A 27,383-nucleotide genomic window follows, 5' to 3' on the forward strand; every position below is an offset into this window, starting at 1 on the left:
TGGCTCATATTTCAAATCTTAAGAGTCAGGATATAATTTTTTGCTAAGAGCTATAGAGCTATTACTAGTACGGTATAAAGAAAATTTATATGAGAAAGGCTAATAGTTCTTCAATTTCAGTAGACTGCTTGATGACAGTATTGGATACAGTATTTAGGTTCAGAATGTTCAACAAACTAGAAATAAAATAATAAACATGATATTGTTACAAAATAATAAGAATGATGTTACGTAATTGGGTGAAAGGAATATATTGGCATCAGAATTTTGTGGTTCATTGATGTATAGTACCATACGTAGGATTGAAGACAAAACTGAACTTTGAAGTTTTTACATTTTTTCTTAGCATATTGTCCACCTCTGCAGCCCAATAGAATAAAATTATTTATGATAGTCCATACTAGAAAAAGAAAGGATACCCAGAAGAAATTGGTTTTTCGATGAATTTAATGTGATCAGTATGGTAAAAATGCTAGCCAACCCTTGTCAAAAGTCAAAAGTGCCTGGTACAGAAAGTTTAGTCACAGTAATGTGAGAAAGTTTAGTAATACGTACAGCAATGAAAGTTGTATGACAAGTGGTTTGCAATGACTTGGCTCAATATGATCAAGAAATGCATCATGTGAATTTTGTTAAACAAAATCAGTATGTATACATTTAAAACTATTAGGTATAATTAGCTCATATATGTGGTTTCAAAATGTTCAGAAATATCAGTTCATCTTACAAGAAAACTGTTGCCATCCTGCGGAATGTGGGCGGATCCCCATATCCCAAATGGGTTTATATGAAAATATAAATTTTGTGTGCAAAATATTAATTTGTCTCGCAACAAAGCAATTAACATACAGTACTTATTAGCAAAAATCACAAGTTAAGAAGGAAAGATCAAGCTGCTGACAACCCCAGGCTCTTGTAACTGAGACCCAAGGTTTAGGTTCCTTTGATTCTTCTGCCTGATAACAGAATAATAGTAATAATTATTATTATTAGTTGTAAAATTAGCCATAACATTGTGTTCTTGATTGAAAAAATGAAACGCACTGATTTTGTTCACCATCTGTATGCTGTAATTATCATATGTAACCATACAAACCAATACAACCCTTCCCATTTCCCAAAAAGGTTTTACCTTATGACCCTGCATCGAATAGACAATCCTCCATTTACTTAAGGACTGTAGGGATTGGTTCTTTAAAGGATTTATTTTTTATTGTACCTGTGGACATAGCCACTTAACCCTACTTCTTTAATGATATTTTTATTTGCGACATCTACATAACTTATGGCTTATTAGATGGTCATACATGAACCCTGTGACTAAGTTGTAGACTCATGACATTTTATATCCAAAAACCACAAGGCATGGGTTGTGTGAACATTAGGAATGAGTGAAATTTTCAGACTACAGTATTCCATGTTAGATGGCAGTAGAGGTTATGATAGAACCAACTGTGATTGCTGGAATTCAGATTTTCAAGCTGGAAGAAGTTGAGTAAAATACGTTTCTTAGGGGACCATGGTGCTCAAAACTGTAGCACTCTTGATTCATAAAGGAAGGGCAAGGGTAGATCTAGTACATCAAACATCCATTCTGACTGAGTGTTATGTAAATTATGTTTGCCTTGGTTTCGAATATGTGATAACTTGGAAATGAGAGTATTTCAGTTGCTGTGTGACCATTCGCCTGGAAAATAATGTAACTCCCCTTTCAAGACAAGCTCTTTTGACTTACCATGGCCAGAAATAATTGTGCTTAAGTAAAATAAACAGACTGTGTTTGTGAAAAGTAAAAGATATTATAAATGATGTATGTTTTCCTAAATGATCAACTTCAGTTACTCCAAGTTTGATAAATTAGAAAGAGTTAGTGTAAATTTTCTTTGTTCATGAGCTGCTGCAATAAAAATGATAGTGGATCATATTAATTACTTAACTTTTAAATGTAATCCTGATTTAACACCCAGAAACTAATCATTTAATCTATGTTGAAGTCATGACATTTTTTTGCCAAAATATTAATCACATTTTTTTCCATTTTACAGAGAAAACCGTCTGACTCACATTTTTATTTTTGCCTTCATTGGACTGTCTGTGGTGATGACACCAATTTTACGGAAGATTCCCATGCCTGTTCTATTTGGTGTATTCTTGTATATGGGTATTGCTGCTCTGAAGGGACTTCAGTTCTTTGATCGTATTCTGATCATGTTCATGCCTGTCAAGTACCAGCCAGATTATGCTTTCTTGAGACAGGTTAGACATTATCTGGGTTTTTGTATATAATCTGTAAATGATTGTTAATATATTTTATCATTGATTTATTTATTCTTCAGTAGAAGTCTTTTCAATTCATAAATTAATTTTAAAATTATATTTTGCCTAATATAGATATTTTACTATATATTTCAGGTCCCATTGAAGAAGATTCATCTCTTCACCCTCATCCAGCTTGCCTGCTTGGCATGTTTGTGGATCATTAAGTCTTTCAGTCAAACCTCGATTCTTTTCCCACTCATGGTTAGTTTCAAGCATTGAATCTAAAGACCAATTTCATTCTTCTCAGTATACTACTTTTAATTTTTTATTTATCAGTTGTGTAGTCTTAATTTCTAATGCACTAATTTTTATAGATTACAGTCTCCTGATGTATACAATAATTGTATCAGATGTACAATACAACTTATTTTCTTTTAAATTTTAATTTTACGTATCAGTAAAGATTCTAGACAGATCTGCATATTTCAAATTATCTCATATATCATGACCAGATGTTTTCATCCTTTGGTATTATCCAGGCTGGATAAGTCATTTGATTGCTTGTCTAAATAAACATGAATAATACAATAATAATTTGACCCTTTCAGTTGGTAGTGATGATTGGAATCCGAAAGATGTTAGACTGGGTATTTACTCAACGAGAATTGAAAATCTTAGATGACACCTTACCAGAATTCAGCCGCAAAAAAAGGTTGGAATCAGAGGAACAGGCAAATGATGATGAGGATGATGGAGATGTTGATGGAAATCTTAAAAAGAGTCCAGTAAGTTAAATTCTAGCATTATTGCTGATATGAAGCTAAGTTTTTTAGGAACATATTCAGGAGAAAATGAAAATGCCATGCTTTTTTGCCATTTTCAGTCATCCCTTCTAAAGGTTATATTTTGAAGATTCTTACTTTTCCAATACTCCATCATTACTATTTAGGGAAAAACAATAGTAAAACATGCATTTGTAGGAAATTTAGGGGGAGTACCACTAACTAAATATTATATATTTTTCTGAATTACAGTACATATAGTAATGACTAGGTGACTGTCATAAGATTAGCATATCATTTTATGTCTTTTTTTTCTCTCTCTCTCTGTATTGTTTTTCATGAAAATGCAACGTTATTCCTATCAAACACACAGAAGTGTTGTATATGTGGTAGTGTATATTCAGCAAATTTACTGTTACTGCATCACTATTACTGCATCAAAACACATCATAGATACTGGAAATTTGGTAGTCCTTTGAAGGGCACTGGCTGGTTAATGCCATTTTTTAAGGACAGGACTTTGACATTCATACTACTTAATAAAGTGACTTGGGACATCACCAAACCGCATATGATTTTCGCCTCTGACCTTCAGTTTTGTGACGCCAGTGCGACTTATCCCGTAAATAACGATTTTTCAAATTCTATCTCCTCTTGATACTTAATATTAAGACCTCGGATTACTACCATATATAGACCTGATGTAGACTTCCAATCAAATGAAGAGTTTTTTTCCTAAAAGTCATTTTTTGCTAGATATGAATTTTTCATTTTGGTGGAAAAAAAACCCTATAAGTCAGGAAAAAAAAAAAACTGGATAAAAGGGCTACATTTGATTGTTCTGTAATGTCTTTTCTAAGTTATATACCAAATTTCAATGTTATAGCTTTAAAACTAAGGGAAAAGATAGAATTTGAAGGTCAATAAGTATAGTTTTGAGATACGGGCGTTCAAAGTTTTTCTTTGTATTTTTTTAGAAATACAACGTTAATAAATAATGATTATGAATTTTATATTCCTTTTTGGGTATTAATAAACTAAAACTATGATATTTATCATAATTTAATCATAAATGAAGATCCCTTTGCTCAAAGATTGTAGCCTGGGTCACTTTCTCTCTCTCCCTTTCTCTCTCTCCTTCACTAACTCCGCAATTATCGCCGATATTATGATCTTCTGAACTCTTATCAGAGTCAATTTTCTTCTTCTGTATGTTAGCGAGACGTTTTGCTTGTCCTTTCCTCTTTGGCACAATAAAAACCTTGCCAAAACAAAGAAAAACAGACATAAAAGCAAGCGAATGTCAGAGGTGAAACTCGAACATGTACTCCCTTTCATGTTTCTGCTCGTACTGAAGGGTGTAAAGCTCAGTCTTCTTGTCTTGTGACTCATGGAATCTCTACAGATGCCATTGCTCACAATTTGTTTGATAATGTCAAAATTTACGATAACAGAAGAAATACGTACTGTATTTTCTTGTAAGGATCAATGTTTTTGGCTCATTGAGTTACTTTTATCCTGTAACTGTGAAAGTAAGAGGAATTTTGACTAAATATTTCGTAAACGCATTCTCCATTGCCATATGAAGCTCCATGAATTTTTTCATGATTTTGCATTTTTTGCCCTATATTGGCCGGCCAGCGCCCTGAATGAGCTTATGTCATTGTATGAACATCTGTCTATATACGTATCTAGCTCAAAACTCTCTCTTTCTCTTTCTCTCTAATTAATACCATAATTTAAACAAAATAAAGACATTTTACAGCATTAATACATATAGTACAATTAAAGTCAAATAGTATACAGTATAGTATAGTAAGGTGTGTACAGACTGCAGATTTTCAGCATTACCTATAGTCAAATAGTATACAGTATAGTAGTAGGGTGTGTACAGACTGCTGCAAATTTTAACATTATCTGAGATGTGTTGGAGCCACGTTGAGGGAGCAGTGAGGCAAAGTTAGTTTACCACAACTAATAAAGATTATGGTTTACAACTGCTTTCTTATTATGTAGGTAATATATAAAACTATTGATTAGACATTTGTTAGAAGTAAAAAACATCTGTTATTTATCGGTACCTTAGACAGTATTTACTGACAATATGGCTTGAAATATTGAAATGTTTAGCATGCTTTTTATTTAATGAGAATATAGCTTGAAATATTGCAATGTTCAATAGAAACATAAAACAGGATGCATAGTGATAATGGTAAACAATTGTTGAAGCTTATGGTATAAAATATGTCATAGGTAAAAAAAAAAAAGGTAAAGCTTTCATTAAAAAAAGGCTTTGTATTATTGCCATAATAGCTGCTGATAACTGAAAAATGTGGTAGTTACAAATAACAGCTTATAAAATATAAAAAAAATCTTTTATGCAGTTTAAATGTTTATGAAATTAATTTATTTTGTTTTAGACTGATGGGGTCATGACCATTCCTCTTGCCAATGGCAATGTGATGAAGGTACCAATGAACCCAATCAACATCTCTGAGGAAGTGAACAAGAGTGGAGTATGGAAGGACATCAATCAAGACCAAGAGAAAAATAACCCACTGAACTCTCCTACTAAGAACAAGTAAGGATCTTAACTGTTTTAAGCCCTTATTTCTTGGATACCATTTTACTTTAATGTAAACAATACCTTATGCTCAGTTATATATTGCTTAAAACTAAGGCACTTCGATAGACACTGTAACTAGGTTGGTTTGCGAGTTGAAATGTAGAATTGACTATTTGTGACAATGTGGTATTCCAGCTCTCAAACCAGTAGAGGCCATTTTAGTTAGTAGCTTTAAGAGTACATACTTGTAGTCAGTGGAAGATGCTTTACTTTGTAGTTATTTTTTGTTTTGACAGTCCACAGTTATTTTGGTAGTGTTTGGCCAGAATATAAGTTTTAGTGTTTACTAATGTAGGGTCAGTATTTTTAGGTGCTTTAATTGTATCAGAAGATGATAGAAAGTAATACGCAGCAAGAAAGGGAATCCTGCTGAGGATATATACATGCACAGTGAAGTCCTTGTAATCTGGATGCCTTGGTACTTAAGGAGTAACAAATAATTAATCTGGGACACAAGACTAGCCTAGTAGCCTCTGGGAAGGATGAAAAAGTGATATGTTTGTTCCACATTTTACTCTAAGAGTATGTTTTCATTTCAATAATTTCATTGTCAAAAAAGTGTATTTAAATTGATAATGAACTTTAATTAGCAAAGCTAATAAAAGTTTTACATATACTTTTTTGGTTTAGTTAATTTCTTTACAATACATTAATGGAAATAATATATACTATAATTAACTAACAGTTACATATATAATAAGAACATAGTAGTTGAAAAAAATCATAGCTTAGCCTAGCCATGTATTTGTTGTCAAAACAAATTATTTTTGTAAATGTTCTATGAAATTTAGGCTGTCAAGCTATACACCGAGGCATTTTTGGCCATTCAGTGGTCTACTGATAAGAGAGGTGGATTGGTTGGACAGGAAGATAAAAGAGATCCAGAAAATAAAAGAGATGAAATACAATAATCTAAAGTGGAACTGGGATAAAACCCTATGTAGTTGTACTAAAAAGTAACAGAGAGGTAGGACAGCAAGACTGAAGAAAGAAAGCAGGAATGGAGGTCAAGTAAAATGCTAAAGAGTGCAGATACAGACCAAAGGCAGGGCAGGCTGCAACTCCTTTTTAGTAATGCTTAAAAATTGTATTTTGGGAATTACAGCTGGTGATTACTGAAATTGCCACTGTATCACTTATCAGTAGCAAGTACTGCATTTTATGGTAAAGCAAATGTTTCAGTAAAATATTTTAAAAAGTATTTTAGACCTGTGCTTACTATATGATTTTCTCTTAATTTATAATGGCTGTCAGGTCTTTTAGAAAGCTTACTTTCAGAGAAAGGGGATAATTCCTAGACAGCTATGAATAAATGCTTCTTATTACTATGTAGTGCTCTCAACTGCTGGTTAATTTATGCTGCTTTTAATATGTACACCTTCATGAGGACTTTAGAAAGTTAGGCAGGTGACATACAGTGTAATGAAAATTAGAACTACTACTCAATGGATTTTAATTTATTAAATAATCTTAGATATTACTTTGTTTTTATCTGTTGTGGGTCCACTTGATTAAGACTGCACTTTGAAGTCTGGTAGTATGTTTTGTTTTCATATAAGTTTAGATAAAGCAGAATTGTCATTGCAGCAGTGTTTATGGAGCAGTAGTCTATAGAAGCTCATATGAAATGTTACAGCTTTATACATACTAGCCATGTTTTTAGAGAAGAAAATTAGAACATTCCTTATTCATAAGCATCCTTAAGTTCGATGATAACTTGAATAGTTATGATTACAAGGGATTTCAGTGAATTGATTGTGAAAGATTAAGCAATAGTTTGCTTGTTACATAATTTTTTACCTCCATCTTTTGAGGTGCTGAAATATATTTTGTATGTGCTAGAATACAACGAATGTTGATTTTTTAAATATTTTTGTACATATGTTAGATAGATGTTTGCAAAATTAAGGAACTTTGTTGTTCAGTAGTTAGCCATATAGAGTACAGCATACAGCTTTATTCTACACTGGATTTTCAGTGCAGTGCACCAGCTGTTTCCCAACCTTTGTCTCCCATGGATTTGAAATATCGATCAGGCAGTCCCTGGAATACTTCAGGTTCAGGTTACTTCGTTCTAGACTTACAGCGCTTGCCTCATGGTGCTATTGTTAAGACCTCAGGTTTGTTAGTTATGAAAAATACAAATTAGTTACAAATTTGGTATTTTTTCGGTTTCATAAGCGGACTTATGGCACCATTAATGGCACTGTAAGTGCTACTTATTCCCATTATAAATATGATGCTTCAGAGTACAGTGAATATTGGCTTAGGGCGCACCACAAGGGATGTAACCTCAGCCGTAAACCTGGGACTGCCTGTATTGGAATCACTTGAGAATTTAGCCCCACTTTAGAGTTAGTATATTTAGTAGGAAGTAAAGATGGAGAAGATGGTTGATGGCGTGGTCTTTGTGTGATGGGAAAAATAAATTAATGACTGTGGAAGATTGATGTTTTGGTATTTGCGTAATGGAAGTAATGAGGTAATTTATGACTTGACTTAGTGTTTCTCTTTGAAAACAAAATACTTACAAGTGCAGATATTAAAGCTGTTGCTGTTAGTACTGAACAAATGCTTTTCCATATCATTTGCAAAGAAGGACTGTCTTACAGGTATAATGCGAACTTTCACTCAAAATAGTTCTTGTAGTTGAATTAATGTTTTAAACAAAGGTTAAGGAGATAAGAGATACATAAACTCTTCCTAGCCATAGGTACAGTGTCTGTCAAAAGTGTTACCAGGCAGTTATGAGCTGTAGCAGTTACCATTAGTATTCACTTTAATACTACATACATAGTTTTCTTTTCTTAGTTTTTGTGCTACCAATTTCCTTTTGTACATTGTTTGAGTGATAATAATACTATGTTATAGTTGATGATAGGCTATAAAGGACACAATACTTGGGTGGAGAGTTATATTTACATTTTGTAGTTCATGCTTAGGCAGGTCTTTAAATGTGTCATTGTTTGAATGTTGATATAAAAAGTAACTCCACTTTGCTGTTTAATAGTAAGAACATTGGTGTATATATTCTAAATGCTTTTTAAAAGCTTTATTAAAGCAAGTAAACGATCAAATTAAATTGAACAGGTGTTGTTGTTTTATAAAGGTTTTCGTGAATTCATTTAGGTAATATAGTTATGTTAGACTGCATTATTTTAGAATTTTCAATGGTAATTTGTTGTTCCTTCTTTCATTTGGATAGCTTTGTTTGTTTACTGGAGTGCATTTGCATTTTTGAATAAAACCATTTTATTGTGTTGATACATTTTTTGTTATTGTCTTGGTACAATTGTCATCATTATTTTTTATCTGCATGTTTTATATTGTCCAGTTTATACTATCCTCAGTGTTGTGCCCAGTCAAGTGGCTCTTAACAGTACACACTCTCAAGGCACACCTAAATCACTTAGCCATGGATTTTTGTTTTCCTCCAGTAACATGATGAGTGGTTGAAATTAAGAATGATATAATTTACAGTAGTATTCATTCCAGTTTGTTCCCCTTTTCTTTCAAACATTTTTACTGAACTAATTTAATGTTATCAATTTAGTTTTTAAGTATCTCACTTTTCCTCGACAGTGTTAGCAATATAACACTGAAGAGGAAAGGCTCAAAGGGGTGAGTGAACTATGTGCTATCATATAAATTGCATGATTCTATTTTACTTTCTTACAGTGTTTGGAATTCTGGATAGAAAAATTTTTTATTAACAGATATAGAAGTCTTTACAACAGTATATGATTTTCTCTTCTAAAATGTTACTACTTTATATGCAATGCATGAGAGCAAGGTGCTCAGCATTGGACAGATCCTGCCAGATTTAAAAAAAAAAAAAGAGAAGAGAGAGAGAGAGAGAGAGAGAGAGAGAGAGAGAGAGAGAGAGAGAGAGAGAGAGAGAGAGAGAGAGGAAACAAAAACTAAGTGGATAACAATAAATTAGATGCATTCAAAGTCTACAGCTGACACGTACTTGTTCTGTCAGTCAAACTGCTACTGCAGTTAACTTAACCCCAGTCTTAATCTTAATTCCTACCCTGATGTAGTGATAATACAGGACTTGTAAATTCTTATGCAAGAAATTTTGTTAATTAGTATCAGTGTTTTTACTTTCAAACAAATTATCATAAAATATTGGCTTTATATGCAGAATTAGATACATATATACATAATACAATACTGTAATATAAAATTTTTGTTGCAATATTATAGCAGCCATATTATAAAGGGTATGAAGAACATGCAGATAACACTTGAAACAAAAATATGGAAATCCTCACATGCAGCAAAAACAGTTTGACCTCATATGGTGGAAATGGTGGTCAGAAGCTCGAGAAACATTTTTAGGACAGAAAGAATAGAATCAACAGGTTTACTAGCTGGTGTGAGAGTTGAAAAGGGTGAAAGGTTCTAATCTTATTGTACAATAAAATCAAAGTCAGATGTCATTGCTTTTTGCATGAAAAAAAAATCCTTGTGGAAGATAATGTGATTGTTTGATTAAAATTTGGCAAATGAACTTGCTCACCATGTATAAACCTGAAATTGCAATAATTTAAGTATTATATATATATATATATATATATATATATATATATATATATATCTATATATATAATATATATATATATATATATATATATATATATAGTATTATATATTATGTGTGTTTGTGTATGAGTAAGACCAGATTCACCATATGGGAAGGGAAGTAGGCAAATATTTCTTCACTTTTGTTGATAGTGCACTTGAATAGGATTTTATTTATAATTTTCAGTATAAGCATGAGGTCCCTTCTATTGCATAACAAGACTAAAATCAGAGGGTGTCCTAGTAAATGTTCTATTTATTAATGAAATGCAATTATGAAATTAACATTGAGGTAAATAGTTGATACATTGAAAACTATTGCAATTACATACTAGCGACCTTCTGATTTTAGTACTATTATGGCAGGACTTCTAGATTAGATAACTGAGCTGTTGTTTTTGTTTGTTTGCTTTGTAAGCTTTATAAGATTTTTAAAAGCAGAATGAAAGTGCCAGAACTTACAAAGAACCTGCAATCAATGGCATAAATACTAACTCTTTTGAGAAATTAGGGTAAGGTAAGTGTGGAAATCCTGGAGGTTTTTCATGAAAATGTTTTGCAGTTTCTTAGTCTCCTAGTAAGTCTGGATTTTCTAAAAATACTGTAAATATTTTAATTGTGATTAATTAGAATGGACTAATGTAAACAGACATGAATAATTTTCTCCAAGTATCCACATCTCACTTAAGAGGCTAAAGAAATGCAAGCACTAACCATGGTGACGGCAATACAGTATCATACTCGTACTCTTGCTTATGTTCAGCCGTCACTTTCAGTGAGGACAGATCCCGTAACAGCTGCAAACGTTGCCGACGTCGCAAGAAGAGCAGAACAAATGATGATGTTGCTAATGGTGTAGCCAATGGCCATAACACTGATGTAGAAATGAATGGCGGCTTGGTGTGTCATGGTCACTCAGAAACCGAGCACCATTTGGAATTTGAAAATGAGTCTTGTCATTTGTAAGTACACTTGACCCCTAACACTGAGGACTTAGGGACTACCTCCTTTATTGACACAGAATTCCAAAGCATTGGGTCTCTTAATTCAGATATGGGATGGGATCATTACTATGATTAGGAGTGAATTGTGGAACAGGTATTATTGGTGATAACATGTACAAATCCTGTGTTGTCATATAGTAGTGCGTATCCAAACCCATGCTTTTATTGCCTCAACCCCACACACATCTTGAAAGTACCCGTATATGTTTCATAATTGATGTTTTCATTGCTTTCATTTTATCCCAAAGTAAATTCCCTCTACTATTCAATAGAAATTCTTTTAAGTTGCTTGTAGTACTTTTAGTTTTATTTATCCCATCTTTGCATTGTAAGACATCCATGTCCACATTTCTTAGTAAAATCTATTCATGACCAAGATAGTAGTCGAGCTTTGTTTTATTTTAGACTAGCTGCATCTTTAGTTAAGGGCCCTTCCCATCTACAGTCACATTATTTTAATCAGAGCATGCTTTCTAATTTATTTTTTTTCCTTTTATGTTTATTGCATTTATTTTAGTCTATAAACAGATGAATCCTGCATGCAGTACAAGTTCAATTATATCATAACAATTTGGAAGTATGTATTTGCTTTGTTGGATTCATTTGTTGATTGTGTCTGCTTTTTGCTATTCATTCTATTTATGTGTTTTATGTTTGCTTGTTGCAGTCCAGCCAAAGGCCAGACTAAAAGCGCTTCTGTTGTATGTCTTTTGTCCTTGTCTGTCTTTTTATTTGCCTTTCCAACAGTGTGTTTATGTTTGTGTGGTATAAATCTTTCCATCCTTGCTTCCTCATGCTATCCTACATACCCACCCACAGTTTTGCTTTTAACCTTCACATATGATTAAATTATAGGTTTAAGTAGATGGTGTATTTTAATGGGATTGCATAAAATTTAATTCATATAACAATGGTGATCTTGATAGGCTGTGTTTAGGTGTGTTTGTAAATATTCTACATAAAAATCTGTGGAAAACGGGACAATTTATATTAATACTTTCAACTCATTTGCATGTTGGAAATCCATTTTGTTACAAAGTGGATATGTAGGGATGTACGGGAGACTATTTTTCTCTTAATAGTTTATTTTAATATTGAAAAGCTTTGTAACAAAATTACCATTAAGTTTGTATTATAGTTGTAAATGATCTCTTATGTTTGAAATGACAAATTTTTAAGTAATTTGTGTTTTTCCTAACATACAAACCTGAGGTCTTTACATAGGTGATTTACTTCAAGTGTGAGCTGGAGCCGGCTGTTTAAGTGAAAACAAGGTGGATATTGGTAGTTGGCTACCAATGGTAGGGGAGGAATCCCTACCATCCAATTGGTATACATGCACTTTACCTTTTGGCCCAGGAAGCAGAATGAAGGGTGGCTAGAGGTGGGTCATTTATGTAAAGACCTTAGGTTTGTATATTAGAAAAAATACAAACTACGTAAATATCGGACATTTGTTCCCACACATATGCAAACCCTTGGTCTTTACATAGGGGAGATTTGCTTTTTGGTGGGAGGATTCTGAGCAAATCTCTGAACTGACTAGTAGTTTGCCTCACCTGGGGACTCTTTCCTGGTCATGTAAGAGCAAAGAAAGGAGAACTATTCCTCTGATCTGTTGAACATGTGTGATGTTCAACTTTCAGACTTCTAGGCCTTTCGAATAAATTATATGTTAACGGTATTGATTCGAAGATAGGTTTGGATGAACCCATATTGTCAGTCTTTCTCTCCCCTCACAAGAGAGGGTAGGAGTTGCATCTATTAATCAAAAAAGACGTAGATTATAGACAGGATACTCAGTCATCTAGAACAACTGCATGCATGTAGCTTGCTAATCGTCCCTTAAAAGAGTATAAAACAAAAGGTAGGAGGCCAGTTCCACACACACCCCATCTTTTGCAGCCATACACCTTAGATGAGAAGCCACCTGTCCTTAAGAGCTCCTCAAGAGCTAGGTGAACTACATGACTGTTGAGCAGCCACCACAGAACCCAAGGAAAAAAAAAAAGTTCAAGCCCAAGTCCCAAAGGTAAAAAGGAGGTGAATGTGGTCTGTGATGACTGCATTCCTGTCCATAGTACCTGTCCAACAGGTTCTTCCTGAATGCTAGTAGCAGACCTTTGCCCCTGACCTTTGGGCATTTGGTAGCTTTTAGGGTCCTTGGAAACAGAATGCTCATACATTGTTGATCACCCAGTGAATCTGGCAGAACGACCAGAAGTTGTAAGCCCAAGACTTGAATCACGGATTTGAAAGACGCCACCTAGATGCCAAGAGCATCTGGAGTTCCCAGGAGATTCCAATCCAAGTACTGACCAGCCCTAACGTTGCTAACCCTGGATGTGGAAGATGTGTCTTAGATGCCAACCGCATCTATGTTCCCAGGAGGTTACCAATCCAAGTACTGACCAGATTCAATCGTTGCTAAACTTCGCTGATCAGATTAGAACTGATGTTTTCAATATGGTGTGGTCGTTGGCTGTTATGCCCATGGTCTGGAAAGACAGAGCCTAACAGTAACAGCTTCGTTGTGTCGAGAAAGAATGACTAATCTGACAGTCCTCCTAGATAGATCAATCCTTTTGAACGTTGAAGTGTCAAGACTAATTGTTGCTGACACTGACCGTAGTAACCAAACTTGTATGTCATACACCCATCTTCCCTGAAATGTGTATGGTTGACTGTTGTAAGTGTGCTACTGCAAACCCATGCACCTGCATGGTCAACTGGGGAAATGAAAGGACACTAGCCCTCCCCCTCTTGTTAACTATGGAACTACCATGGTAGCGTTGCTTAAGAACATGGAATACAGTAACTATCCTTGGATCCTGAGGCTTAAAGAGCTAAGAAGATTCTGGATATTGAGGTACAGATTAGGTCAGGTTAGGCTAGGTTTAGTTTAGGATAGGCTAGGCTAGGTTGGGTTAAGTACCCAACCTAACCTCTTGAAGTTCAGGTGGCTGCCTTCTGGTTGATGCATTGAGGCATAAAGTATCTTCTGAAGGGAATCATGTAACACTCCAAGGAGATATTTGTCATCTAACCAATTGGCTAAGTCCTGTCTCACTTCTCTGAGAGAAGAAGGGAAGGAATGGGGATGCCTTTGTCAAAGACCAGGACCCCTTCAATCTAAATGAAGTGAATGAAGGAAGAGAAATTACTCATGAAGTACCTGTTGTCCCCAGTGAATACAGGTAACCAAGCAGGACTTGCAACTGTTAACCTGGTTGCCCCTGCCAAGACAAGGACAAGCTTGCTGCTATAACTGATAGCCTTGCAGATACACTTATTTGTGCTTGGGTGAGAGATCAGACTTCTCTGGAACATGCTAGTCTCAGGCTGCAACAAAATCTGAGAAGTCTGTCCTGTCCTAGAGATGCTTAAAGGTCAGGAGACCTACCCAGAACGAATGTGCCGTAGTCAAAGACAAGGTGAAGAGTCAAATGAATAACTTGGGGAGTGGTTGGAACCATACAACAGAGATAGGCATGGAGCCATCTGCTCTGAAGAGGTACAGAGTCTCCCTGGAAGTGAAGCAGAGGAACTTGCGGTAGGGTTGATGGGTAAGTATTCGTAAATACTCTTCCTTTAAACCCAATGAAGAAATGAAGTTTGACTCCTTGAGGGTTTCAAGTATGGAGCGTAAAGTTTCTGACTTAAACCAAGACTGTTTAAACAGGATGAGAAAAAAAAGATCTATGGCTGATTTCTAATTACTAGTCACTTCTCTAAGAGAGGGGGATGGTGGTAGAAATCAGGAACCAGATTTTACAATTTCCACAAAGTAATCATTCAGTATAACCTTTAACTTCCCGACATTGGAAACTGGGGAAACTTCATTCAGCCGGAGCGAACTTGTACCAAAGAACATCTACTAGTACCCAGATTTCAGTCACTGTAAAATGGTCCTCAAGTCCAATTGCACTCCCCACCAGTAGCCACACATGAGGAGGAAAGCAGTCTTAGCATCGTATTCCTACTTCATAACCTTACTTCCCATTCAGGAAAGGGAAGGATTTTGAAAGGGACAGCCTCCATGTTTCTGTGATCCAAAAGAACCAAAGATATCATCGGCACCTCTCGAACGTATTACAAAACTTGGTTGTAAGATGGCCAGTGGCTAAGACCGATCCCAGAACATATTGTTCTGAGGGTAACTTGAAAAAGTGAGAGGATTGATTCTAGCTCTGGCATATCTACCTGGCACACTCTTGGTTCCCTGTGTACCCACATACATGGATTGGTACTGACGAGTCTCAAACACTTGACACAAAATCTTGAATGATTTCAGTCATTGTTACAACTGAGTCCTCAAGAGAGTGAGGGAACCATAGGAGAAGGCACAGAATAATTTGAGCTGATCCAAAGACTAAAGAATCAATGGTAGATGAAGGCTACGGACAATCTGTGTCAAGAGGAGACAATCTTGTGCACATCCTGAAGAACAGTCTATGTATAACGCTGCTGTGAGGGAACTGGTCATTTCAGGAATGGCCTTGTTCAGTCAAGGGAGGCCAAAACTGCCCCTCAGCATGATGATGGGAATGGTCTTGATCAGTAGAGGTCAGCTGAAGTTGACTCCCAGATACGATGTCATCTCCCATAGGACCACCAATTCATTTTTTCATGGTCGTGGCCTAAATCTTCATCCTATGAAAAGTACCTGCTGAATAAGACACTGCGACTGCCTGCTGTTGAGGAAGTTGGAAATATATGAGGATCTGAAGAAACCCATGCAGTCAAGACTGGAATTGGAAGAAATAATAATACCAAGGTTGAGTAGGAACAATTAAACCTTTGCATATGGGATTACTTTCCCATATGTCAAAAATTTTCTATCCTACCTGTATAATGTGGATGAACACTGTCATGAAAGGATGTCACTCATTCAGCGACGGTCCTAACGGTCTGGGAGAACAATCCAGTTCATTTGGATGTGGTCATTACTGGAAATGGACATTGGCTGCTCTAGGAAGATTGCTGTTGAAGTCCCCTTGGATGAACATGGCTTCACCAGACGTGATTGCTGCAAGTCACTGACACGAGTGTGGGAGGGAAAGCAAGATATGCCCACTATTCCACACAAACATTGGTGGATGTTGTGTGCCAGACATTCATGGAAGTCCCACCGATGACATTCCCGGAAGCACCAGTGATGCCATTCGCCAACCATCAAGGTAGAATCACTCTCAGAAGGGTGATCTCATTCACCAGGGGACCCTTCTTGAAAGGTGCCATTGCAGTGCCATGGAGATGTTGATGATTTTGATCACAACCTTATGAATGAGGGAGGCCTACTACAGAAAACCCATGGATGTTAGCCAACCGTCCACGCAATCATTGTGGCAGGAAACGGTCTCTGAAGAGTAATCCATCCACTACAAAACCTTCATATGAACATGGGAAATAACTCAGAAGAGCCACCTTGTTCTTCTCTAAACCTCCATGCGAACGTGGGGTTGGGGGTGGGTGCTGGACGTGCCCTGCCTTGACAACACTCCTGAGCAGGAATGTGAAGGAAAGAAGAAACAGCCATATACTTAACACTCACTCAGGCTAAGCAGAAGAATCTCCAAGTCTATGTCCATAGACTGGGAAAGGAAGAAAACAGCGAAAACATACAGAGACTTGTATCATGGTCGTGCAATAATTGTAGAAAGGACACAGTAGTGCAACATCTGCACAACTGTGCATCTTCAACTATGGAGAGCAAATCTTTGGGTACAGATGTTTGGTAAACTGCAGCAATGTCAAAAAAGTCGCAGCCGAGTAACGTTGTGGCAAGGGCAAGGCTATGTCTGCATACCCAGGGCCTCTCTCTTCCTCCTCATACAACATGAAGCAAAAAACATGGTTGTGAAGCATTGCACGGCTGTGAATTCCTCCTTCCTGGAAGAGCGTATCTTCAGCTTAGACGTCTGGAAAATTGCAGCAACATCACTGAAAAAGCAACCAGGAACTGTCCTCTAAGGTAAAATGCAGGGAAGAGAAGTCCAAGTACACCAGAAACTACTCTGGGACTGAAGATATGCTTGTGTGTCCCAAAGGACAATGGAAGGAAGAGGAAAGAAGGCATATGGGTGGAAGCAGCACTGATGGCAGGCAGATGCATGGATGGGTAGGTACATCCAAGGAAGACATGGTTGTGAACTACAGCAAAAGACAAAGGAGAAGGCTCAACTTATGCAAATCCAATGTTGAAAGCTGGGAGAATGAAGTAGCTCTTGAAGCTATGACACACAACAATGAAGTACACACACCCGAACCAAAATCGACTGGCTGAATGCAACTCAGCTGTGGCTCCGATGGAAAGTCATCTACCTCCAGAAACTTTATCAATGAAAGCTTCCTGGGACTTCTCATCCTTCAAACAGAAACGAGAGGAGGGGGAGGGAGCATAGATGCAGATGCACGGATGGGGCAGTATGTACATTCAGGAAAGACGCATTTGTGGCCTACAGCAAAAGATGAAGGAGAAGGCTTGATTTATGCAAATCCAATGTTGAAAACCTGGGGGAATGAAGTGGTTTTGAAGCAATGACACACAACAACGAAGTACACACACCCAAACCAATCTTGACCAGCTGAATGTGCCTCATAGGCCGTTGCTTCAGTGGTGAGTCATTTTCCTCCAGAAACTTCATCAGGAAAATTTCCTAGAATGAGAGAAGGGGGAGGGAGCATAGAATTGCCCCTCTTCTCCCCACAAGTGCTTCTTCCTCATGTCACGTGAGAGGAGAATCCATGCTGGAAGGCAAGCAGAGGTCTTGTACAACGGGTTACAAAACCAACACACTGTAGCAAGGAACCTTCCATTGTCTCAGGGCCTCTCAAGCTCCAAATCATCTGAATGACAAACATTGCAACATTCCAAGTAACTGTGTAGTAAAAAAGAAAAACTCTGCTTGTTCAGAGAGAAAACACTTCAGAACAAACATAAAATAGATGTAGAAAAACCATGTTTGATAAAATGAAGTTGAGATGATGTCTACAAATAGAATGGTTGGTGGCAAGAGACAGGCCTCTCTTCTTTGGTAAAAGAAAAAAAAAGATAGCAAAATAATGGAAAAAAACACCAAGGCCAAGACCAAGCTGGGTTTGCATTATTAAAAGGCAAAACCAAGTAAGAAAGGAGTGAAAGAGAAGGGGTCATAGGCTAAAACACCTGTGTAGGAAAAACTACACAGCAGGAATGAGCAAAAACAAGAAATGTAACAGAATAGAACTTGTTGCATAATTTCAAAATACCAGGTAAATATAAAAAAAAAATTATCTTCAAAAATGAAAAGAATAGTCAAGTGGAACAGCAGCAGAAGAGACACGTCTGAGACAGACGTAGCCAAAAGGTAAAATGAATGTGTACCAACTGGATGACAGGGATTCCTCCCATACCATCAGTAGCCAACTACCAATATCCACCTTGTTTTTACTTAAACAGTCGACTCCAGCTTGCACTGAAAGTAGATCCCCTATGTAAAGACCAAGGATTTGTATACTTGTAGGAACAATTTTTAAAAGTAATTTAATTTGAAAGAATGCCATAGAGTTAGCAGAGACATTGCTAGTTTTTGTTGGATGCAACTCGTGTAATCTGCCATATGAAGTGCAACAGACCTAGTTAAGCAATCCAGCTTTTGACGGGCCAATTTGGTTTATTCTGGAGCACTGCACTGCAGGTATTATATGTGTTCAAGGCTAAAAAGAAGTGATAGTGATGTGTGATTGTTCCGAAGTTCAGTAGTACATACCAGTGTGTAGTTCCTTGAGAAGAACAGATTAGCTTATAATGCTTGCAGTAAATATTGCTTAACTACTGACATGTAGTATACTGTACTACCAATGAAATATTTGCAGCTATCCAGAATATTTATCTGTAACAGGAAGAGTGGTCACTAACTTGTCAAGTTTTTAACATTTGTATTGCTATCAACTGTGTACAGAAAGTTAACAAATAGTATGCATACACGTATGGGGCTAATCAATTACGTGATTTGTGAAAGCTGACAAGTTCTTAAGTTGTGGGAATATTTGCATCAGATGTTGAAGTTACTTAGTACGTATTGTAAATTTTTATTAGTAAAAAACAAAAAATGCCCTTTACATGTACATTTCATTATGCGTTCAACTGTATATTTTATATTTTATGAGTTTTATCATTAACAAAAGTATTTTTATAGTAGGGCATTTCTTGTTTTAAGGGCCAGTACACTACGTTATTTTATACTGTGTTGTTATATAATATATATATACCTAATAAATGTTGATATACCAGATACATGATTTTACTTGCATTGTAGCCCACATATTGGAATGTTTGAAAAAAAAAAATCATGGCATTTTGTGGATTTTGCTTCATGTAGAACTAGGAATTGAGATTGGTAAAATGAAAAGTATTCACTGAAACATTTCAGTATTGTTTGTAAATATGATTAATCTTAAAAAGAGACTTGTTGAAGTGTTTGTATAACTGTTCATGTCCACAACTTATTTGCTTACATTTGTAATTAAAAACAGTTACAAACTTCAGCAATTCTCAAATATGCTATTAGATAAGTTGAATCAGTACTCTGGTGTTTTGGTTTTGAGAAATTTCCAAGGTCATAGGAGATAACAGGACACCTAGCAACATGGCAGGTTAACATCTGCTTCAGGTAAGCTCAAGAAGTAGCCGTTCAAGAAATGGAGTGAAGCATAGGAAAAAATAGTCTACAATGAATGGGAATATAGTAGTGTTTTGAATGTGCTACTGTATAAATGAATTCACTACACACTCAATTTGCACAAAAATTCTATTGTGTTCCTGTTCATTATTAGGACCTTTTTGCCATACCTTCACACTTTCATGAACAGAAATAACCAACAATTGGGCAACACCTACACCCACCTTGATGCATGTGACTACATGAGCATGTGGCTCAAACATTTTGACTATTTTGATCTTTTCTGCACAGCATGTCTATTATTTGCACAAATGTGTTTGCTTCTCTTTAATTTCCTGCATTTAAATATTTGCTTTTTAATTTCTCTTGTCTTAAATTTCAGACTTAATTTTACTTTTTGCATGTATATGCTGCAATTTCAATATCAACTGTAATTTAGAAAAAAATTCACATGAGTTGTAAATAAATATTATATTCTAATATTCTGTCAGTATAATTTAATGGACATTTTTATTCAATAAATAATTGTTATTTAAGTTTAAGAAAAGTTTCAGTTGAAGAGAACTGAAATTATGGTATGTAAATGGAATGTTAGAACAACTCTCCTATATTTATATTCTTTTGAGTCTCTTTATATACAAATACAGTATTATATCTTTTTATCATTTAGCTGCATGTAACTTCCACAGTTCAACTTTTAAATTTGTTTATATTAGCAAACTGCTCTGAATGTAATTGTCATTTCTGGAAAAATTTCACTTTACTGTACATACATGTTCATTTTTTTTTCTTCATATTTTAGATGTTTAGAAAATTGAAAATGTCCATTTTCAGAGTGAATATATATACAGTATACAGTATATAAAATAAAATCTTAACCTTCCAGATGAAATCCAATATCAAAATGTGACATTTAAATTGCATCTGATAAAACTATGTTGGTGGACATTTTCATCGTAAAATGAAATACTTGTAACAGTAATGATTCTAATTGGTCTTTATTTCCCACAGTACCAAAAAACGGGGCACCAAAAAGGATGCTCTTAATGAAGATGAGAAGAAGCGGTTGAGCATGATGGCAGAAGAGGAGGAGGAGGACGAAGGCATAACTATTAAGGTGATGAAGCCATAAATTGTGACAAATATCAACTAAGTTAAAATTGGTTGATGAATGTCAGTAAGGCACGATCAGCTATATGGAGTCTACTGAAAGCCAGTTTTGATGGCTTGTGTTGTTGTAATATGTAAAATAACTTTATAAGAGATAAAACAAAATATCCAAGCCGTTTAAAGCTCTGATAAAGGCTTCTGTTGGCTGATCTAGTCACAAGTGCAGTTGTAATGAGACACCAACTCCAAAAAATAACATGGTTGCAATATGTGGATTGCTCAAACATTTGTAATTTAAATATAACAGGAAATCATTTCAATATTAATATAAATTCTGCTGGTGACAGTGTTTCATGGTGCCAAAATATTTGATTTTGTAAAAAAAAAAAAAAGTATTTTCTAAAGTGATATATTCTTTACATAAGAAATTGACTAGTCCTTCATAAAAGTAAATTATAATCTAAGATTTAAGCTGCTTCAAGTAGATAGTGCCTAGAGCTCTTGGCTGATGGAAAAATATGAAGTCGGCCAATTCTAAATGTACATAAGCAACCACTACTGCAGCCTTGCTTATCAGACTTTATACTTTCCACATGCACAGACAAATTCTTGTTTTTAATTTCAAATCAGGAGTAATGATGATTACATATGTTATACATTTAGCAGTCAGATAGTATTTAAAGTACGTACCATATATCAAACTGTTGCTCCTGGTTTTGAGTTCAAACAGTGGTGCAATAATGTTACATGTACACATAAACTGCAGTGTGTAGGAAAGCATTTAATTTTCTTTTAATTTTTGTTACCTTTAAATATACCAATCAGTGTGTTAATGGAAAACTGGCCAAGCCACTAGAAATATGCAACTACATATTAAACATTTATTGTTAAAGAACTTATTATTTCTAGTGATGCCATGATACTTAATGCCTTGTATTTCCATTGACTCACTGGACTCTACATTGAAACAAAGGGAAATGGAACTTCCTTGCATGTTCTTACAAGTTAGTGCAGTAGCTGGAAAAAAAAAGCTTTTTTATTATTAATTTAAACAATATACACTAAACTACAGACAGTATATACTGTATTAATATATATATTATATTAATAAAGTGAAAGTCACATGCTCAATTTGTAGACTGCTTTGTAGAGAAAATTCACTGTTTCATAACTTATGAGGTAATCTTTTTTCAATGCCTTATAGCATCAGGTATTTCTGTGCATTTTAGTAAAGACTAGAGCATTATAGTTTTTATAAATGTTTTATCCATATTACTTTGCCAAGCTGAAGACAGCTCTTTCCTGGCAAAACTTAGCACTAATGGTGCAATATTTTAAAAGTAAATACTTTAAACATAACGTATAGTTTATATATGTTCAGTATATAGCTGATACAGTAAAATCGAGTTGAATACAAATCCCAAGTAGAAATTGGATGATTTGTTACATTTGGCTGAAATACCAAGATGCTACTAAAAAAGAATACAATATTTCTAATTTTCTTGTGAAGATAAAGCTAAGATTAAGACAGATAGTATATTGAAACATGGAGATGGGGTTACTATGTGGGAAGAGGGAAATGAATACTTGGAGCAGCATATACCAATTCCAAGGAAATTATGATTTTTGCCATTAGAAATGCCAACTGTGAATCTATTATATGTACAGGTAACATGATGTGCAATGAATTGTATGACTGAACATTTGAATATGTGAACTTTTTTGTATACACTATGGTGCATGAGTTGTAAGTAGTCTTGATTAGAGTTTATAGCAGTGCTCATTGCCTAACATGGAGTAGATCTTGGAAATCTCTCATTTAGGTACTGGATCTCAATACAGTAACCTTGGGTGGCAACGAGTGGTTGAGGAATTATACTATTTATTGTCATGAGTAGGCTGGATTCAGCATATTTTATATTTATTGTCAATATTTCAGCTGAATTCAGATCAGTTTCCTAATTCATGATGCATTTTAGCAATTATATTGCAGAAGTCGCTCTGAAGTAAACCTGACTCGCTAATATTGTATTCTGCAGTTATGTAATCTGTTAAATTCTTAATGAACACAAACTTTTCAGAGAATTGAATTTTATTAACTTGGTTTTATGAGGATCAGGTTAAAATTTAAGCGGTTTCTTCAATGTCTACAATTTTTATTTATTTCTTAGTTGGTATCACTATATATACACATAAACATAGGTTTTATGGTTTTTAGGCTATTTCATATATAAAAATCTGGCAAACACAAAAAATACAAGTTTTTCTTTTACGGTTTACTTTGTTTTTGTCATTATATTCATTACAAATATCACTCATTCCATTATGTCTTCAGTAGACCCTAAATGTTTTCCTTCCATAACTGTACACAAAATATGGACAGTGTTAAATAAATCACCAAGTTATTTTTTTTTTCTTTTAAGTTTTCCCCTCCAAAGGTAATATTTTATGTATATTTTTAGATTCCTGTCTTACAGTGGTAAATTCTGAAGTATTATACCAGGAAGATTTTATCAAATTGACAATGACCCAAAGAACAAACATTGTGGTAAACAAATTTCATGGAATAATATTCGGCATATGCAGAACAAATTTTTCCATTTTTCATTCTATGACAGAATAATGGATATAATTTTCATATAACGTGGTTGGACACCAAAATACCCATGGTTTAAATTTCTGTCACAATACATTTGATCTGTTATTATCAGTTCCATTTAGCATTTGCAATATTTTTTTTAGTTGTCATTTGAGGAGATAAATACAAGTAAGGTCTTGGAAAGTTTCATTAAAATTGTCAAAAATACATTGATTCATCATTAGCAAGTGACCCCAGCACTCTTGTGCAATAAGTGATAATCCAGTTATGTTAGCCACCTTTCTCATGGGTTTGGTTACTTGAGTCATTAATTCATCTTTAACAAAAACGCAATGGACGTATACCTTACCCGTAATTTTCACTGAAACATCCTAGAAAAAATGTTTTAAGTGTCAGAGAGAAACATTTATAAATTATCTACAAATGATGCTGTCCACAAAAAATATAATGAGAGAACCTAACCTCTGATAATTAGATGGAAATTAAAAGTTTTTGTCTTTGAAGTGTGGAATGTGTACAACAATCTGGAACTTAAATTTCAATAAACGAAACCTAAAGCCAATTTGTAGTTTCTTAAAAATATTACGGAACTATTACCTTTACAAAAAAAATCTCATTCTCCATCATAATAATTTCCTGTAGGGATTGGACCACATATGTGGCATATAAATACAATGATGTCTAGCACAATAATTTGCTTTGTAGAATAAGAAAACCAGCTCCAAAGGAAATATACCACTATTTTTCTTATTGTTCAACTAAAACTAAAACATGTTATGCTGAAAAAAATATTTTCAGAATATCAGTAGTATACTGATCATACAGTAATCTCACAGATTCCTTGCTATACAATCTTTGATTGTTTTAACCGGTTTCCATCTGGCGCTAAGATTTATCCTATTGTTAAGACCGAAGGTTTATTAGCTATGAAAAATACAAATTGATAAAAAAATTGTCATATGTATTACAGTATTCAATTGGTATTTGGGAGCTGGAGGCTATGAGACATGATTGTTCAACCACTTATATACTGTAAATGACCCTACCATAGTTTGTCATACCACAAATGGGAATAGTAATCCTGTCACTGCTAAATTTCTTTGGTATATGAAAATGGAAATATATAAATTTATTTTTATTTAGTTATGATAGAAAAGGTTTCCTGAGATGACTGAAAATATTGTATTCAGCAAAATATTATTTGCCATATAAACTTAGTTCGTTTTAATTTTGTTTCAATAAATATGAAATGTTATTCAGCAGGATATTTACATATACAGCCTTTGAATTTAAGAAAAATTTGAACTTTACTTGTGTTAAACCCTTTGAGATTTTGGTGTCAAATTTAAGTCATCCTAACATAACATTTTTACTTTCTTTTTGGCGTATTCCATTCTTCAATACATTGAAGTAGGTATGTACATGTTTTTAGCTTCATCACATTGCTCTCTATATTTGGTCAGATTGCACGTTGTAACAGAGAAATTTTGGACATCCCTGAATCTCAAAGGGTTAATATGCTCTTTTGCCTTACAGCCACCAGTCCTGGTAAAGCATAAATTTTTCAAAACAGTAATCACTAAAATACAGTAATCATCTTTCATGGAACATGCTTTTCATATCAGTCATAAGATATTTTGTTTGACCTCATTCAGCTTCCCTATTGTACTATAAGCTGATGCTTACACTTGTATTCCTATTGCTCCACAAAGGTTACATATATTCATAGTATATATACATATATTTTGTTTTAAATTGTAGTTTATTTCAGATTGAAAAAGCACTATTAAAAATGTTCATGAAGCACATAGTATTTCTCGTTTATAGTAGATGTGCTTATTTAATTTAGTTATGGCTTCATTGTTAACCTCCAGTACAAGCCATTAGTTGCTAGCCAGATGAACATTTAATGGGTGATTCACTTTACCTATGGTACCTTTGCTAGCACTACAATTTCAACAACCATAATTTTCTTTTAACATAAATTACATTTATTATTCCTATCCCAAAAAGATAAGCATAAGAAAATGTGCAAATTGTTACTAAGGTGTATTTTCCATTCTTTATCAAATTGAAAAGTTTAAGTCCCAAAAGAATTTTTGGCATAAATTTTCAATCAGCTTCTAATGGGGAGGGCAATTAGATCCAGATTTGTATGTGGAGGTTACACACTGACATTCATGTTTAAAACTAAGCAACGGCAGATCATGGGTGCAAACTAGGTGTCTCAATCTAGCTGAAACACCCTTCCATCCAAGAATGTGACTGATGCTGCCACTGGTAATCATCCTGAAGTTGGGGAAAATAAACAATGCTATTGCAGTAATCAAGGAGGAAATGTTAGACAAACAAACTATTGCAAAAAAAGATAAGTAAGCTGTTTGGGACAGCTGCTCTTGACTTACGTGAATATGATCAAGGTGAAGACTACATAACAGCAGGTCAGTGCAAGTAGGTCAAGATCAGAGTTAAATATGCAGAGATCTCTAACCCAGCATGTGTAGATCACTAGAGGCAATATAGAACACTAGTAACAAAAAGAGGTATCGCTCTAAAACCCAGCTTTCCTTCCACTGCTTTTTTTGAAAGGTGATAACTGATCCGAGCTGTGTTCATCATGCTTAGAATCAATTGTACATGACAGGCGTGGGAAATCTGTTAATCATGATGATTCTGTAGCAAGTGAGTACTCTGTAACGGTGTTGAGGAATGAGTATTCCAAGCCGGTTCATGTATAGAGTAGGTTTGATTCTCAATGATCAAGCGCCTTGTAATACAGAAATAAGAGCACTGCTCTTCTCACCAATACAAGACTAGAACAATACATATTAAAGATTTCTAACATTAAGGTCCTTGGTCCACACAATCTCCCAAACTGAATATCATTCAGATTTTATAAAACCATGAAGAAAGGTCTATACCAAAAATATATTCCATAAAGTAAATGTGAATTGGATATGCTTATTCCTTCTGGCAGCCATCAAGTAAAAAATCTTGCAGAACTGACCTGTGAAAAACCTAGACATAAGCGATACCTTCTTGGCAAGTCATTTCATGAATATCAATTTATTAATTTTCACAATATACTTTAGTTTGATATCCAAGCCCCAGTTTGAAAGGGCCCATATAGCCTATTTGTCTATGAATCATCAACTTTGCATCCCACTTTTTTCTTCCATTTGATCCCCAGTGACTTTTTTTTTTTTTTTTTTTATAATGAGAGTAAGCGTGAGAGGATAGTTGGATATGTTCCTGCTCCTTCAATATTCTTTGGAGGAAACCAGCCCAAGAAGAGCTGCTGTTAGGCTCAGAGTCTGGATAAACTAATCCTTTATATAATAATAATCTTTGGAGGAAGGGGGTAGAATGGAGCCACAGGCCTACATATCTCTAGCCAATAACCTAAGCAATGATATTGCCTGCTTTTAAATTTAGTTAAAAGAGACTACTGACAATGCTGCGACTCTCACTGCAATTGGGCTTCACAATCTGTTCCTCTTTGTATTCACTAAGCGGCGATGGAGAGGAAGACCTCTTCCTGCAGGCTCCACTGCGAGAACCACGAACGCTAACCTGGGATGGAGAAGGACAATCATGAGGGGAAGTAGGCGTAGCGGTCCTCTTGGTAGAACGACCATGGATGTGAAAGGAAGAAGGCGCACTCCCTCTGATCGAAGAAGGCAAAATTGCAAAGTCCTTGACCCTCCAACGTCTGATGCAATGACGACGAGGCAACGATGGAGGCGAAGA

General features: G+C 35.0%; 1 protein-coding gene across 30 annotated transcripts in view; it reads left to right on the forward strand.

The window, feature by feature from the left end:
- The window catches only part of LOC135196308 (sodium-driven chloride bicarbonate exchanger-like), a 564,052-nt gene extending 540,613 nt beyond the window's left edge, over window positions 1-23,439 (forward strand). For 26 of the 30 annotated variants that reach the window (XM_064223021.1, XM_064223028.1, XM_064223034.1 and 23 more), the window contains 6 exons: window positions 2,046-2,256; window positions 2,413-2,520; window positions 2,868-3,044; window positions 5,462-5,622; window positions 11,034-11,219; window positions 20,936-23,439. In XM_064223021.1, coding sequence (XP_064079091.1) covers window positions 2,046-2,256; window positions 2,413-2,520; window positions 2,868-3,044; window positions 5,462-5,622; window positions 11,034-11,219; window positions 20,936-21,056 — 964 coding nt within the window. In that variant the 3' untranslated portion in view covers window positions 21,057-23,439. The remainder of the gene's footprint in view (window positions 1-2,045; window positions 2,257-2,412; window positions 2,521-2,867; window positions 3,045-5,461; window positions 5,623-11,033; window positions 11,220-20,935) is intronic. The other 4 variants (XM_064223037.1, XM_064223044.1, XM_064223046.1 and 1 more) reach the window with 1 other exon arrangement.
- The last annotated feature ends 3,944 nt before the right edge of the window (window positions 23,440-27,383 follow it).

Source organism: Macrobrachium nipponense, chromosome 17, assembly GCF_015104395.2.
Source record: "Macrobrachium nipponense isolate FS-2020 chromosome 17, ASM1510439v2, whole genome shotgun sequence".
In the NCBI taxonomy this organism is placed as follows: Eukaryota; Metazoa; Arthropoda; class Malacostraca; order Decapoda; family Palaemonidae; genus Macrobrachium; species Macrobrachium nipponense.